Below are 15,365 nucleotides of genomic sequence, written 5' to 3'. Positions count from 1 at the left end.
TTTTATGAAAAGAAAATATTTGTTTTAAAAAATACATTGGCGACCAACTTATATATTTGGTCGCCAAAGCTTTTAGTCATCAACATATTTCATCAACAAAAGCATATTTCTTAAATAATTTTTTTTAAAATAAAAATGTTTCTTGGAAGCAATAGGATCTGTTCATTCATATATCATTCAAAATAATAACTGTCTCAAACATCCAATTACAAAATTCATATACATATCAAAATAAGCATCTCCAATACCAAACTCAAAGCAAAATCTGTAATACAAAAAAAATATAAATCAGTCAAATATGTGGCCAATTGTTTGGGCTACGAGTCTTGGGCCTTCGTTTAACGAAAATATGTTGGGCCATGAAACCCGTGTTTGAATTCCGTTTGCGGAATTGTTGTTCGTATTGGGCCATCACCAAGGTCCATTTACTTCTTACCTTTATTGGCCCATTAACAAATTAAGTGAACAACAATTCGCTTGAGGCCCATAACCAAGTATTGGACCACTTCTCTCCCTTTCGCAAGTTATAATTTTAATGAAATTTCATTTTAGTTACTATAAAGTTTCAATTTTATCATTTTTAACCCTAAGTTTTTATTTATATTTTAATGTAGTTCCTTGATTTTATTTTATTTTATTTTTTGGGAAAAAATGACACATGAAACTCAAGCGAGATATTTAAAAAATATTTTAGTTCCTCTTTTTTATGTATTTTTCTATCACTCTTGTACACTTTTTATTAAGTCTCAAGTATATAAAAGTCAAATCACAAAATACAAAAAACAAAAAAGACAATGCATATACAATCACTCAATAGTAGTTGAAATCACCTCATCAAGAGCAGTACAAATAATCAAACTCATAATTAAATACACAATGAGATGGATAGAGATGGATAAAGATGGATACTTATGATGATACAATAGATTTGACATCCACAGGGTCTACATAATATGCTTCAATGGAGTCGATCTTCCTCTTTTGCTTCAAATACCTGTAGTAAACGTACTGAAGGATGATCTATTTCATTCATTGTTAAGGTCAAATTGTTATCTGAAAAAAAATAAGATTTCCTTGACTTCCAAAGAAAAAAAAAAAAAAAAAAAAGGAGGAGAAACTTTAAGCTATGTTTTCTATCAATAATTTGAGGAAGAATTTATAAATTCCCTTAAATCTTTGATCCAAACATATCCTAATTGTAAATGATGACTTAATATGAGGAAAGGATACAAAGAGATCAAGCAGCACACAGACTACTGCATCCAGCAACCAAGGCAAGTTAGGTTTTATCTTCTCCCATTCAGTGCTTCTCACTAGAATACTGCATTTATTCAGTTCATTATGAGAGAGAGAGAGAGATAGGTGATAAAGTCTTAATTGCTCTTCTCTAGAAAGAGAGAAAGGACCTTCCAGTGTAAGTGACATTGGCAATGAGGGCAAGGATGAACATGAAAGGGTTCAAGCCCTATAAGGAAGAAATTAATGGTTAATTCAAGACTTCTCAAGCAAAGATTGGGTAATGTATATGCTTACAATCTTAATATAAAAGAGTGAAAAAATAGATATGTATAGTACCTCCACACTCCCTCTTTTGATCTGGTCATTCAGTTCAATGCAAATCAATTAGAATAAATCAAATCAAATCAAATCTATGCACAGACATTGACAATAGATAAAAGGGTTCTCCAAAAATGAATTGTGAACTCACATTCAACCAAATTTGTGGGACTCGACCGCCCATGTATATGGCTGCCATCAACCATCCCAACCATTGTCCCCATGCCAAGTCTTGCATTAATCCATGCTCCTGTTCGTCGTGAACATATTTATAAAAAATAAAAATAAAAAAAGGCGATTCAGTTCTGTCAAAGTATATGTTCTCAATTTTACTGTTTTCTTGTCTCAAAACATTCACAATTTTTTGATAATCTGGAAAATATCATGATTTCAGAATCTCAAAATATGATGGCACAAGTACCTGCAATAATGTCATCCCAGATCGTTTCATGTATCCTTCTTCTGTTAAAGCCCGGCTTTGGATGGGCAATTTGGCTGAGGCAGCCAGGAAGGTTCCATAACCCAACTAACAAATAAACATTATTATAACACGTGACATATAATAGTTTATTCATCAATTTCAGCTAAAGCATAAAATTTAGGTAATTGTGATTAGATATTATGTTAAATGTATAATCATATCATGTTGACTGTAATGAACACTACAAGAATGTCATCTATTTCTAAACATTGTACAAAAATTTTGAAATTTCACAACTTTTCAAACACAGAAAGTAGTAAAATTTCATAATTTTTGTGAAAACAGGGGACATTTTTTTTTTTTTTTTTTTTTTTTAAATTTGAATTTATGGACATACGGAACGTGGAATTCGCTGAGGCTGGGACTTGTTGGAGGGAGCTGGAGTTGTGTCATCTTCAGATGATGAATCACTGTAAACCTCCAAAGCAGAAGGACCACTTTTAGCCCTAATATAAGAAGATTGGAATGGTGGCGTATTGCTCCTAGCCAATGATCTTGCTGACCTGTACCAAGAAAAAAAAAAAAAAAAAGGAAAATTGAATACATAATACAAGATAAAAAGTTTTAGATGAATTTTACATATGGAGTTCCATATTACGTATAATAGAATTCTCTCCGTTTAGGTACTTCAACACTAGGGGTATTTGTTGAAGCTCTACTTGAGTCGACATAATCGGATTTCAAAGGTTTTGACTCATCTTTTACCTATCAAAACAAGAAGTATCAAAACATCGTTTTCATATTAAACTATTGAATATAGCGGTGAGACAAAAAGAGAATGATGTTGTATGACCAGATTGACTTGAATGTTCCGATGCTTCCACCATTGGAGAAAGTGATCATAATATATGCATTGCAACACCAATATTACTGTGATTGTTGTGTATAGCTGCATATAACATGGTAAATAACCAAATTGAATCTTATTAAAAATACCAATGTGTAATGTGAGGGGGGCTAATTGCACAATGATGAAGAAGAGAGAAGGCTTTACCAATGCAGTGTAGAACTGGGTCGGCAACTGCATCAAAAAATAAAGATTTCCAATTAATTGATAAAATAATAAGTCTTAACGGCACAATGCTGACCACATAATTAATCACAAAAAAATAATCGTCATTAAAATCGTGTTTCATTTGTATATTTTTTGTGATTGATTATACGTCCTAAATTTATATTTGGCAAAAATTGTATCAAGAAGATAATATGTACAGCTTCAACTTTCATATGACTTAAAATCGATACTTTCATGAAAGGTTAAGCTTCTTTGAAGTTTAAATTTGAACATAAGAGAATTTGAGGGTTAGGGGTCCCATTTTGGTAATCTCAACAATTCTTTTTATTAAATTCTTCATATGTATCATTTATGAAAAAAATTAAATTGATTTGATAATCGAAACGTTTTTATTTTATTGCATTTATTTCCACCGAAGTGCACTTAATAATCAAACTCTCAGTGTGAAATTATTCTTATTTAATGAATTTAATTTTTTTCATTTAATAAGTTAGATATAATTTTTAAAAATAAACCATTATGCTGTGTTTGGTTGGGGGATTTGGGAAGGGATTTGAAAAAGAAAAGAGAAAAGGTGTGTGAAACTATGTGAAATATAGGCATGATTTATTCACATTTCACCTACCTTTTCCATTTCCGTTTCCAAATCCCTTCCCAAATCCCCCAACCGAACACAGCATTAAAGTGAGTGTGATATTAAAGCCCACATGGAATCAAACTGGATGGGTCTAATCTGCCCCTAGAGAGAAGCTAACCCTTGTAAAGATTGGTCTAATCTAAATTGTCTGGTTATTATTTTTGAATAAGGTTAGGAATATCAAATTTTTAATCAAATAAATAATTAAATGTCTTATATAGGTGTGGGGTCTGTAATTTTATGGACTCCACAGACATTTAATCATTTATTCAGTAGAAAATTTAGCACTATAACATTTTCCTTATCTTTTTACAAATGCTACTCTCTAAAAAAATTTAATTATATTTTTCAAGAAATTATGTATGTGATGGAGATTGATTGAGGTAGTATGGACCCAACCATCTGTCTATTTTGTTAGGTTTTCTTTGGAAGTTTTCGTTTTGTAATCCTTTCTCTGTTCAAAAAAAAAAAAACAAAAAAAAAAAAAAAGAAGAAAAGAAAAAAGGAAAGAAAAAAAAGTAGTATGGACCCAAATGTAAAATAGATGTGAATCATAATATTTTTGAATAAAATTACTGAGACTATTCTATTAAAGCAATGATTGAGACTCTCACTCCTACAAAACCTTCCACAAATTTGAATTATACATAAATGAACCCTACACATACATAGAGGGTTAAAATCACTTTGGGAGTATGGGAGTCATTCTCAAGAGGGTCCCAAACATTTTCTTCGACAATGCTACGTAGCTCAAATTTTGTGGCTCAAAAGTGGCTCAAATGGCCAAAACGACGTCATTTTGAGTACAAAACAACATAAAAATGGCCAAAACGACGTCGTTTTGACTATTTGAGCCACTTTTGAGCTACAAAATTTGAGTTACGAGACATTTTCTCATTTTCTTTCTATTAGTGTTATCTTTGATGTATATCTACAGCCTCCAATCCAACACATATTTTTGAAAATGACATGAACGTACATGTTTTAAATATCAGAATTATTATAATTACTTATGCAAAAACAGAAATAACAGAAATGTCGTTCCACCACTACCAACATTTTCAGATTATTTTCATATTAGAATTTTCTCCAATAATTTTTAATACAATAATTCTGTAATAATAATTTAAGAAAAAATTAAAGCTGAAAATATTTTTAATTTACAAAATTATTACATAAAAAAATATTGTAAAAAATTATAATCCAACATCCTCATACCCTCCTGATCTCATATGCTTTCTACCACTCCCAGTGGAAAATTATTCAATAATTTGGGGACAAATTTAGGTGATGATTCAAATTAATAGTTATTCATCCTAACTTATAAAATTCATGACTTTTATGTTTTACTTTTAAGAGATAATGTGTACAATATCAATTAATAAATCGACCATGCTACGTAGCTCGAAACCGCGGCTCGAAATCGCGGCTCGACACCAAAACGACGTCGTTTTGGTGTTGAATTTTTTTTTTTTTTTTTTTTTTCTTTCTTTCTTCCCTGGTTTTGTTACCGAACGAAGAACAAGAAGAACAAGAAGAAGAAGGGAGAAGAAGACAAGGGAGGAGGAGGAGGAGGAGGAGGGAGGGGAGGAGGAAGAGGAGGAGGAGGGAGAGAAGGGGGCCATAAAAACCGGTTGGAGGAGGAGGGGAGGCTGGGCAGATGACGGTGGTGCTGCGACGTCGGCGGGGCTGGGCAGACGACCGAGGCTGGGCGAGGCGACGGTCTGCTGCGACGATCGGCGACGAGCCCTCTCCTCTCTCTTTCTCCCTCTCTCCTCCTCTTCTCTCTCTTTCTCCCCTCTTCTTCCATTTTCGAGCCGTTTCGAGCTCGACCCTTTCGAGCTACGAGACATTTTCGTTAATAAATAAAATGAAAAATTAGCTTATAAACAATCCAAAATGGGCATTTGAACCTTCTGACTTATGATGAGCAGTGACCAGCACACACATAGCACAGGAATTGCACCCAAAAAAGGAAGCACAATTATTTTACAAGGAATAATCTTGCATGTAGTATATATAAACAAATGGAGCCTTATTTCAATTATTTTTGGGCAAATTATCCTAACTTTTGTAATTTGTCTCTTGTGTTAATTTAGTTATTATAGTTTTAATTTAGCAATTTAACTTAATTTTTTTGGATAAATTACATTTGTAGTCCTTATATTTTGATTCTTATGTTATTTTGATTCTTGTAATTTCAATTGGCTCAATTTTGATCATAAATTTATAATTTTGTCTCAATTTACAATTGTTAGTGTTTTCTTTATCGAAAATACGCACATGAACAACATGTGTTATACTTTTATAAATATATATATATATTTGTTCAACTCATTGAGTTAATCCTAATCAACTCAGCAATCATTTTTCTTCAAAAATCTTAATCAACATCATCAATTACCAAATCGACACAAACCTAAAATTAAATATCAAAATCAAACTAATAGAATAAGATTCAAAATGTAAGATTAAATGTGTCATAATTAAAAAATCAAGTACTAAAGTGACACAAGTCCAAATTATAAAAACGACTACTTTAATGGGCCCTACTCTTTTGTTTCAAAATAATATTAAGAGACTAATTAACCCAACATAAAAATAAAAAATAAAAAATAAATCATGAAATCCAAACCGTAAAGACTTAAATTCACACACACGCGCACACCAAATTTAAGAATTAGAAAAATATTTGGTACTCTGAATTTATGTTGTTCAAATAGTTCAAATGTCTCAAAACGATGTCGTTTTGAGATATTCGAACCATTCGAATCAATAAATTTCAGATCACTTAGCATTGTTGTAAGAATCACGGATAAATAATTGCCCATTATTTTTTGGTAAGTCACTATTGATATACCGTGGCAGGCTCGAGAAAGCAACCCACTAGGTTGAAGATGTCACTGCACCCACCATCAAGTTTTTCAAGTTAGTTTTAAGATCAAATTATGAAACAATAATGTATATTTATGCATTGCTCGCCACAAAAAAAAAAATAAAAAAATTAAAAATTAAAAAAGAAAAAGAAAAAAGAGAGAAATACCCAACAATCCAAGTGCAGAGAAATGAGAGAGACAGGCCATGGCCGGACTTGTTGTGGAAGTTGGTGATGATTTGAGGGATTTCAGCAACACCCCAACAAACCAGACTTGCTAAACCAATACCGAATGAGAGTTGGTCGTTGAGGTTGCAGAGACAGTCCTTGAAGTACTTCTCAACCCATTTAACACAACCCTTCTCTTTTTCACAGTCTGAAAATTTCAATGGCTTCATCTCTCTCTCTCTCTCTCTCTCTCTCTCGATCTGTCACTTTGGACTCTTTGCAAATATATGCCATGATAAGTGTGACGGATCTTTCAGACTTTTATAGCCGAGAGAGGGAGAGAGGTGAATACGACGCGCCCAGGAACATTTTGCTCTAATGCGCTTCTTTGGAGCCAGTTATACATATAATTTTTTATTTTATTTTATTTTAAAAATTTGGATAAATTACAAATACGTTCCCTAAAATTTACTTAAATTACAAATTAACTCATGTAATTTTAAAAATTACATTATGCCTCCTAAAATTTCTAATTTCATAATAAATAGGTTATTTTATTAATAAATCATCAAGTTAATTAACAGTTTTTAATAATGTTAAAATTTTATTTTAATTAATCAATCAAATAATTTTATTATTGAATGGGTGAACAGTTCGAAATTTCACTTTTTTAATTAATTCTGTTAAATAAAAAAATTTGACCGGGAAATATTTATAATTTTCCAAACTATAGGAGCAATTCATATTTTAAGTAAATTTTAAAGGGTGTATTTGTAATTTATCTTAAAATTTTATAAAAATAGTTGGCGAAGGATTGGATTGAAAGACTCTCTTTGGACTAACGGGACGCATTATGAATGGTTTATTTTATAAAATTTTTATAATAATTCGAATGGCTTATTTTGGCATAGTTTGGGAAGTTGGTTTTGGTGGGTTAGGGCTAAAATAACCACAAAAAATAAAATAGGCTATTTTAGTCACAAAAAACAAAACATCAAATCTAACCCATAATCATTACACTCCTCTCTCACAAAAAAAGTCAAAAAGCCCTTCCCAAATCAGGATTTTTAGCTCCAGGCTAAAAAAGTCAAAAAACCAACCTACTTCCCAAACTTAGGCTTTATTAGGTATTTTATGTATTTTACTTACACAAAAAATTAGATTAATTCAATAGATTTAATAATTATAATTTATTCAATTTATTACATATTTTAACACAAACAAAAAAATTTATTTTTTAAAATAAATTATAATTTTTTTAGTTAAAAATGTAATAAATTGAACAAGTTACAATTATCGGATCGATCCAATTTTTTGTGTTGATGAAATATATGAAGTCTATGATAAAATGAACGGTTTGGATCATTTAAAGGGGACCCGTGGTAGGTTCCACTGGCCAAGCAGTGCCCTTCAGTCCAAAATATTTATGTTTGGTTTTGGTTTTTTGGCTAAAAAAGCACAAAAGATAAAATTGACTATATAAATCAATAAGATAAAATGTCACATTCAAACCATAATCATTACATTTTTTCTCTTACAAAAATAAAGAAAAAAAAACAAAAATCAAGCGAGGCTAAAAAAGTCATACTATTTTAACTCTTCCCAAACGAAAACTTAATTTATACTTATAGCTTAGGCAACAATAGTTTATCAACAATACTGCAAACCCACCCTTACCAACCTAGAATTTATTCAGAAAAAAAAAAATCAATAGTTCAAATTCATTTTATTTATGAATCTCACACTTCATCAATTCAATTTCCACCGTACAAACCCATTCAGGGTAGATTATGGGTTTATAAGGGTGAGTTCATAACATTTTCATAATTTATATAAATTAAAAAAAGATAAATTACAACGATAGTCCTTATATTTTAGTACTTGTGTCAATTTTAGTCCCTATAATTTTAACTGGCTCAATTTTGATTATAAATTTATCAATTTGGTCCAATTGATTACAAATCTTAACATTTTTTATAAAAATAAATAAGCACATACGTAACATGTGTCATATTTTAAAAACAAAATTATAAATTTACTTAACTTAGTGAGTTAATCTCAATCAATTTAGTGTTAATTTTTCATCAAAAATACAATTAGCATTATCAATTAAACCGAATTGATATAAAATTTAAAATTAATGGTCAAATTTGAGTCAATTAAAAATGTAAGAATTGAAATGACATAATGAAGAAAATGTAAGAATCACTAGTATAATTTACCTTTAAAAAATGATTATTGAGAAGCAAATAAGTTAGAGTTCGTTTGGAAAGTAGGTTGACTTTTTAACTTTTTGGCTATTATGAGTTAGATGTGATATTTTATCTTATTAAATTAAAAAATTTATTTTATCTTTTTGTAACTAAAATAACTCCAAATCCAACTCAATCCTTCTTCCTAAACGAGTGCTTGGTTGGAAAGAAATAACATCAAACAGACACATCTTTAGGGTCAAATCTGAATTTTTATTTATTTATTTATTTATTTTTTAAAAGAAGGGTTTCTTTTCGACCTCGTTCATGATGGAACTCACCAAATAACATTTTTATTTGACAATGTGGGGGCAAAAAATGGAAGGGTATTTAAACCATTATCGCTTGGTTTGAAATTATAACATGGCAAAATCAATGGAGATGTTGAATAGCTTTGAGAAGTTTTGTCACGTAATTTTGAATTTTAAAGATGTTCATAAAATTGCTAATTAAATAAATAAATATGTCAGAACTGCTAATTAATTTTTTAAAATTAAAATATAAATATAAATAGATGTAGTGTCTGCACCCATTACTAATATATTAAAATAAGTACTGCCATATGTATATCAGTAGTTATCTGTTTTCACTATTTTATATCATTAGCGTAAATAACAAAAATATGCTCTACACTCTTTTATTTTTTGTTTTATGATTATTTCGAAATAAGGAACTAATCATGCGTATTTAAATTACAAACTATACAAAACAATGATAATAAAAAAATTTGTGTCAAATTTAACAATATTCAAAATAAATAATACCAAGGGGAAACATTATAGTAATTGAACAAGTAGGATAAGACCAAACATCCATTGGATATTCGTAGTGAAGGTTGAACCACTTTAGGATATACATATTTTTGCTCTCTTTCAAAAACTTGTGCCAGTCCAAAAAAACAAGCAGCAGGTGTTTGCTGTCACATTTGAAAAATTATTAGTTGGTTTTGGATATTACAATATCATATCTTACGCTAATTCTAATTTACTATATTCCTTTATATTTTTTAATCAATTAACATAAATTCATAAATAACGTCCTCTTTATCAATTACAATATCTTTGAAATATCACGTGACGGTATTCAAAATCAATTAATAACTTCTCCGCATATTCTCCTTGTAGATGCTCTTTCTACATCCCACAGTACAATTATTGCATTCTCTTTCCTCTCTCTGCACTAGATAATATAGCTTATTCAATTCAACTATCAAGTTCATTTTATGTTAAAATGACTCCTAGGCTAAGGTTTTTTTTATCATGATCTAAAAAAATTAAAAAGTTAAAAAGTCATTATTCTATTTAAATTATATTATTTTATTTAAGTCACGTCACATTTTTATCACATCATTTCAAATCTAACTCATACTTAACTTATATTTCATAAAAAGTTAAAAAGTACACTTATTTAGATCATCCCAAACCACTCCTAAATTTGGAGACTTCATAAGAAGTCAAAAAAAAAAAAAAAAACAAAGTGGCTATAAATTATCACATTATTTTTTTTATTTTTTTAACATAATTTTTTTATAAAAAAATAAAAATAAAAAACAATATGCAAACACCCTTAGTCCGGACTATAAGGCGGTGTTTGGGAATGATTTTTTTTAGTTTTTTTTCACTAAAAGACAAATTAGTTACAAAATTCAAAAAAAACAAATCCAAACAAAATATCACATCAAATCCCATAATCATTTTATTTTTTCTCTCACAAACATCACATTTAATTACAAAAAAATCCAACTATTTTCCCAAATACAAAAAAAAAAAATCTTCAATAATATCTTACAATTAAAAAATTAAAAAAAAAAACTCACTACCCAAACGCCTACTTAATTAGGCGTAGTTTATCTTTTAGTAGACGTGGCTCTTGAAGGAATGTAAGGGTGCAGTACCAGGACAAGATCCAAACGCTTGTTCCACTCACAGCTTTTCACTGCAGCTTGTTTGGATATTCATTAGCCATAGAGCAATGGTAGAGGGCCCAAATTCTGTGGCTCAAATGTGGCTCAAATGGCCAAAACGACGTCGTTTTGAGTACAAAACAACATCAAAATGGCCAAAACGACGTCGTTTTGGCCATTTGAACCACATTTGAGCCACAGAATTAGGGCCCCCAAACATTTTTCTTAGCCATATATTTACAAGGGTGTGGCTTTGTCTAGTCGATAATCGGACTGGATAATCCTGTCGGGTCTTGTGGGTTCATTACAAAATCTACATTGATAATTTGAATTGTTCAACATGTAGAATTTATTGAGTATTTCATTTTAAAAAAAATTATATTGATCAGATGTTGATAGTCACTTGATTAGATCATATTTCTGTCAACGTTCAATATAATTTAAAAAAAAAGTATTAACAAAAATATGATCTGATCAAGTTGCAATGGATATCCGATCAACATTATTTTTTTGCAATGATGAAATACTCGACAAGCCCTATATATTGAACGATTCGGATCATCGATGTGAGCTCCATGATGAGCCCACAGAGATCCAACCATATGATCCAACCTGAAACCAAACTGAAGAGAAGTCTCACCCTATTTACAATTAATGATGCTTTCATTATCACAAGTGTCGCCATAAATGAATTTGGGATGGTGACATTGAGGTGGAGAGTAAAATATTATGCTCTCAAATTTTAATAATGAAAATTAAAATAATTTTGTGAAAGATATTTTTTAATTTGGAATAGCATAATAGGGATTTTTTTTTTTTTGGAACTAAACTATATATATAGGAGAAATTACATTTCAATAATGGTTGTACAAAATAATTTTAAAATGTAAAAAATCTTAAGAGTTTAATTATTAATGTACATAAATTTTAACACTATATGAAATTATTTTTAAAAATTTATACTAATTAGTAATTGTTCCTATAAAAAAACTAGGACCAAATTAAAAACACGACATAGATCAAATAATGTTGACATGTGACGACATTCTATGCTATATATATATATATATATATATATATATATATATATATATATATGTATATTATACATGCAACTTATTATGGTTGAAAAAAAAAAATATTACAGAATGATATTTTTTAAGTTTCGTTTGGCATTGACTAATACAATCAACTTTTTTATATTGGGACTTTTTTAGCATTACTTTTTAGCTTCGTTTGGTTTAAATTTTTTAGTTTTTTTGATTTTTGTGAAAAAAAATGTAATGATTATAGATTGAATGTGATATTTTGTCTTATTAACTTATTTAATATATTTTGTTATTTTGTACTTTTTTTAATTCCAAAATAATAACCGAACCGAGTTTAATATTTTTGTCCTTCTATTCGATTTGATAGTGGAGACAAGTAGATGAAATATAGACGTAAATGTTTTTGGGAACACAGATTCATTTAATTTTAATTCAGTACCTTTTAACCAAAAATATATCGGTGGTATTACATGCATTAATTAGTGTACTAATTAGTATACCAACATTAATTATGATATTATTATTGACCAAACTTATGATATAAATTATAAAAATTAAAAATCTCTTAAATTATGTCACATCATTAATTAGTGCACTAATTTGTGCATATAGCATTATTCAAAATATATTTAGTTTATGAATTTTTTTTTATTGTAAAAATTTATATTAGAGTGTTTTGTGCAATTTTTACTTACAAATTATCAAGAATAATAATTTAAATAAATTAAAAAATTAATTATTAAAAAGCAGAAGACATTTTTTTAAAATTTATTTTTTGATTATTAATTTTTAATTTTCAAGAAAGAGCACCAAGCATGCCTATAGAATCATGTGCCACTAGTTGCTTGAAATTATTCAAACAACTTCCTAGCCAAAAAAGAAAATTGAAAAGGTTACACATTTCTCACAACATTTAAAAATATATATATATTTCTAAACAAATAATGTGGATCGTGCATGCTCCAAATTTAATAGAACTTTTCCTTAAAAAAATAAAATAAAATAAATAGTCTATAAGGTAGCTGAGAGATGTGGCGCACATGAAATCAGTACTCGGGTCTTATCTTTTAGCAATGATGCCGATAAAGACAAAGCGTACGCTATCGGTGCGCCTCGTCGACTCCTGAGTAATGATGTTGTGCATCCAATGTTCCATCATTTTCCATGCACCGCCTTCTCTATGACCGTCGGATTATTACAATTATGTGGACCGCTATTAGGCTTTGTCTGGAGTAGGGGTGTGCATAATACTGCCGAAACTATCAAAATCGTACCGAACCGCACCATCAAGACAAATTCGTTATTATTTGCCAATCGAACCGTCGATTTTTAGTAAGAAAAATGACAAATTCTAGTGACACTTTTATCAATCCGTCGATTTCTATTTTTCTTCCAAACCGCACCGACCTGCACCGCTACTAAATCATGTTTTATAAGATTGTAAAAATTCTTTTTTACTTAAGTTTGCTTGTTATTCTATGCCTTAGAATATAGTATTACTTTACTGCTCGAGGGGAATTCAAGATGTCAGTAATCCAAAATAAAGTTGGATTCCAATTCACTTTTCAATCTTTTTTTTTTTTTTTGGCCATGTTGCTACACTTGTTGTATCAGAAGAAACTTTCGCAAGATGCTTAACATCACGGTATCTCTCGTCTTTTTTTCACTCTTTGATTTAAGTTTTGTAATTTGAATTATATTTTTTATAAACCGTCAATCCGCCCGAACCGCCAAGGCAAATCTGCCATTATTTGCCAACTAAACCGCCGATTTTTGATAAGGAAAATGACAAATTCTAGTGACACATTTATCAATCCGCCACCCGCCATACGGTTTCTATTTTTCTCTCAAACCGCACCGACCCGCGCCGCGCACACCCCTAGTCTGGAGTAGTATGGTCCCGTTTGGTAGAGCTGTGGGAAAGTGATTATAACTTATACCCTAACAGTTTATAGCTTATAGCTGTGAACATAAGCTGATTTTTAACTTATAAATTAAGCTTCTCCTCTCCCACTCAAAGAATAAGTTGATTTTTTACTTACAAAAAGCTATAAGTTGTATTGTTAAGCTGAACCAAACACATCAAAATATCTTAAATTAAGCTAAAAGCTGAAATAAACTGGAAATAAAGTCTTACCAAACAAGGCCTATGTACCCCTCCTCTCCTTGACAACATAGATTTCTTCGACATACCAGCCAAAAATTTCTTTTTATGCCAAAAATACTTATTAATTGTTTGGATGTGTTATATAAGTGCATTTTTTATTTTTTTGGGTTATATTATTTTTTTAATTTTTTGTATATCTTTTTATGAAAAATAAAAAAGTAACATTTATTTTAGTTTATTTTTTATTTCTATTTTGATGATCTGAATTATGTATATTTTAAAATTTATTAAATATATTATTTTTATAAAAAATTAAATTGATTAGATAATGACAGTCACGTATTCAGATCATTTTTTTATAAATCATTTATTTTCTCATTATTTATTTTTTTTTCATATAAAATTTATCCGAATACATGATTTCTGTTATTCAACCAATTTAACTTTTTACAAAAATAATATATTCCACAAATCTTAATATGTAAACCGTTCAAACCTTAAAATATAATTTAAAAATGAGCTCAATAAAACTAACAATAACTCTCCAATCCAATTAAGATTAGGAGATAAGCCTGTCACATATACCCACATTATCCAACTACATTCAAATAAAAAATTAGTAATCAGATACATTGTACTAAGTCATGTTTTGTTTGGATTCAGGTGAGCTTTGATAATTATTTAAATTTTATATTTTGGATATTTATGTATAAGTCTTAATAAGTAGATTTATTGTCTAATAGAACCTATGGAAAAAAAAAATTCATAAAAAAGTTACTAATTATAAGATTTAGTGACAATTTATAAAAATTACGGCTAAAAAAAAATCATTAATTGTCAATTTTTAATGACTTATGTAAAAAAAATAAGTTTAATAGGACCTATTGGTAATTTACCCTTATATTTTAAGTTTCAAATTTTTCTCCTTTTTATAATTTAGAAAAAGAAATTTTTGTAACTCTTTTCAAAATATTTCTCTTTTGTGAGAAATTATTCTACCGGTACAGTATTATGGAGTCCTTATCAACATAAATAAAAGAACATTGTGAAATTTCTCACAGAAAACACAATTAATTTTCTAGTAGTAGTGAGAAGACATGTCTTATAAAACTTTTGATGGTATTTACACTCCCAAAAAATTAAGGGCTTGTTTGGTTTGATTTTAGGAGATGAGTTTGGGAGATAAAAAGTACGAAAAGTTGTTTGGTTTGGTTTTTTTGGAAAGATGTTTTGGAAAATTATTTTTGAGAGAGAGTTTTGGAAAAAGTGATTGATTTGATGTGTATGAGAGAGAGATTTGTTTGGAAAACTTGTTTGGTTT

At 29.4% G+C, this 15,365-nt stretch overlaps 1 protein-coding gene across 1 annotated transcript; it reads right to left on the bottom strand.

The window, feature by feature from the left end:
- Positions 1-733: 733 nt before the first annotated feature.
- LOC114318044 (vacuolar lysine transporter YPQ1) lies at positions 734-7,123 on the bottom strand. Its single transcript, XM_028264900.2, has 12 exons — positions 6,734-7,123; positions 6,551-6,593; positions 3,033-3,059; positions 2,832-2,927; positions 2,637-2,743; positions 2,376-2,541; positions 1,979-2,083; positions 1,709-1,807; positions 1,576-1,596; positions 1,407-1,465; positions 1,231-1,321; positions 734-1,020 (listed from the first exon to the last, which is right to left on the bottom strand). The coding sequence occupies exons 1-12, from the start codon at positions 6,961-6,963 to the stop codon at positions 910-912; spliced, it is 1,155 nt and encodes a 384-aa protein (XP_028120701.2). The 5' UTR covers positions 6,964-7,123; the 3' UTR covers positions 734-909.
- Between the last annotated feature and the right edge of the window lie 8,242 nt (positions 7,124-15,365).

Source organism: Camellia sinensis, chromosome 3, assembly GCF_055761805.1.
Source record: "Camellia sinensis isolate YWXY chromosome 3, ASM5576180v1, whole genome shotgun sequence".
NCBI classification, from domain to species: domain Eukaryota; kingdom Viridiplantae; phylum Streptophyta; class Magnoliopsida; order Ericales; family Theaceae; genus Camellia; species Camellia sinensis.
The sequence above is the reverse complement of the archived record's forward strand: the minus strand, read 5'-3'. Positions and strand labels throughout refer to the sequence as shown.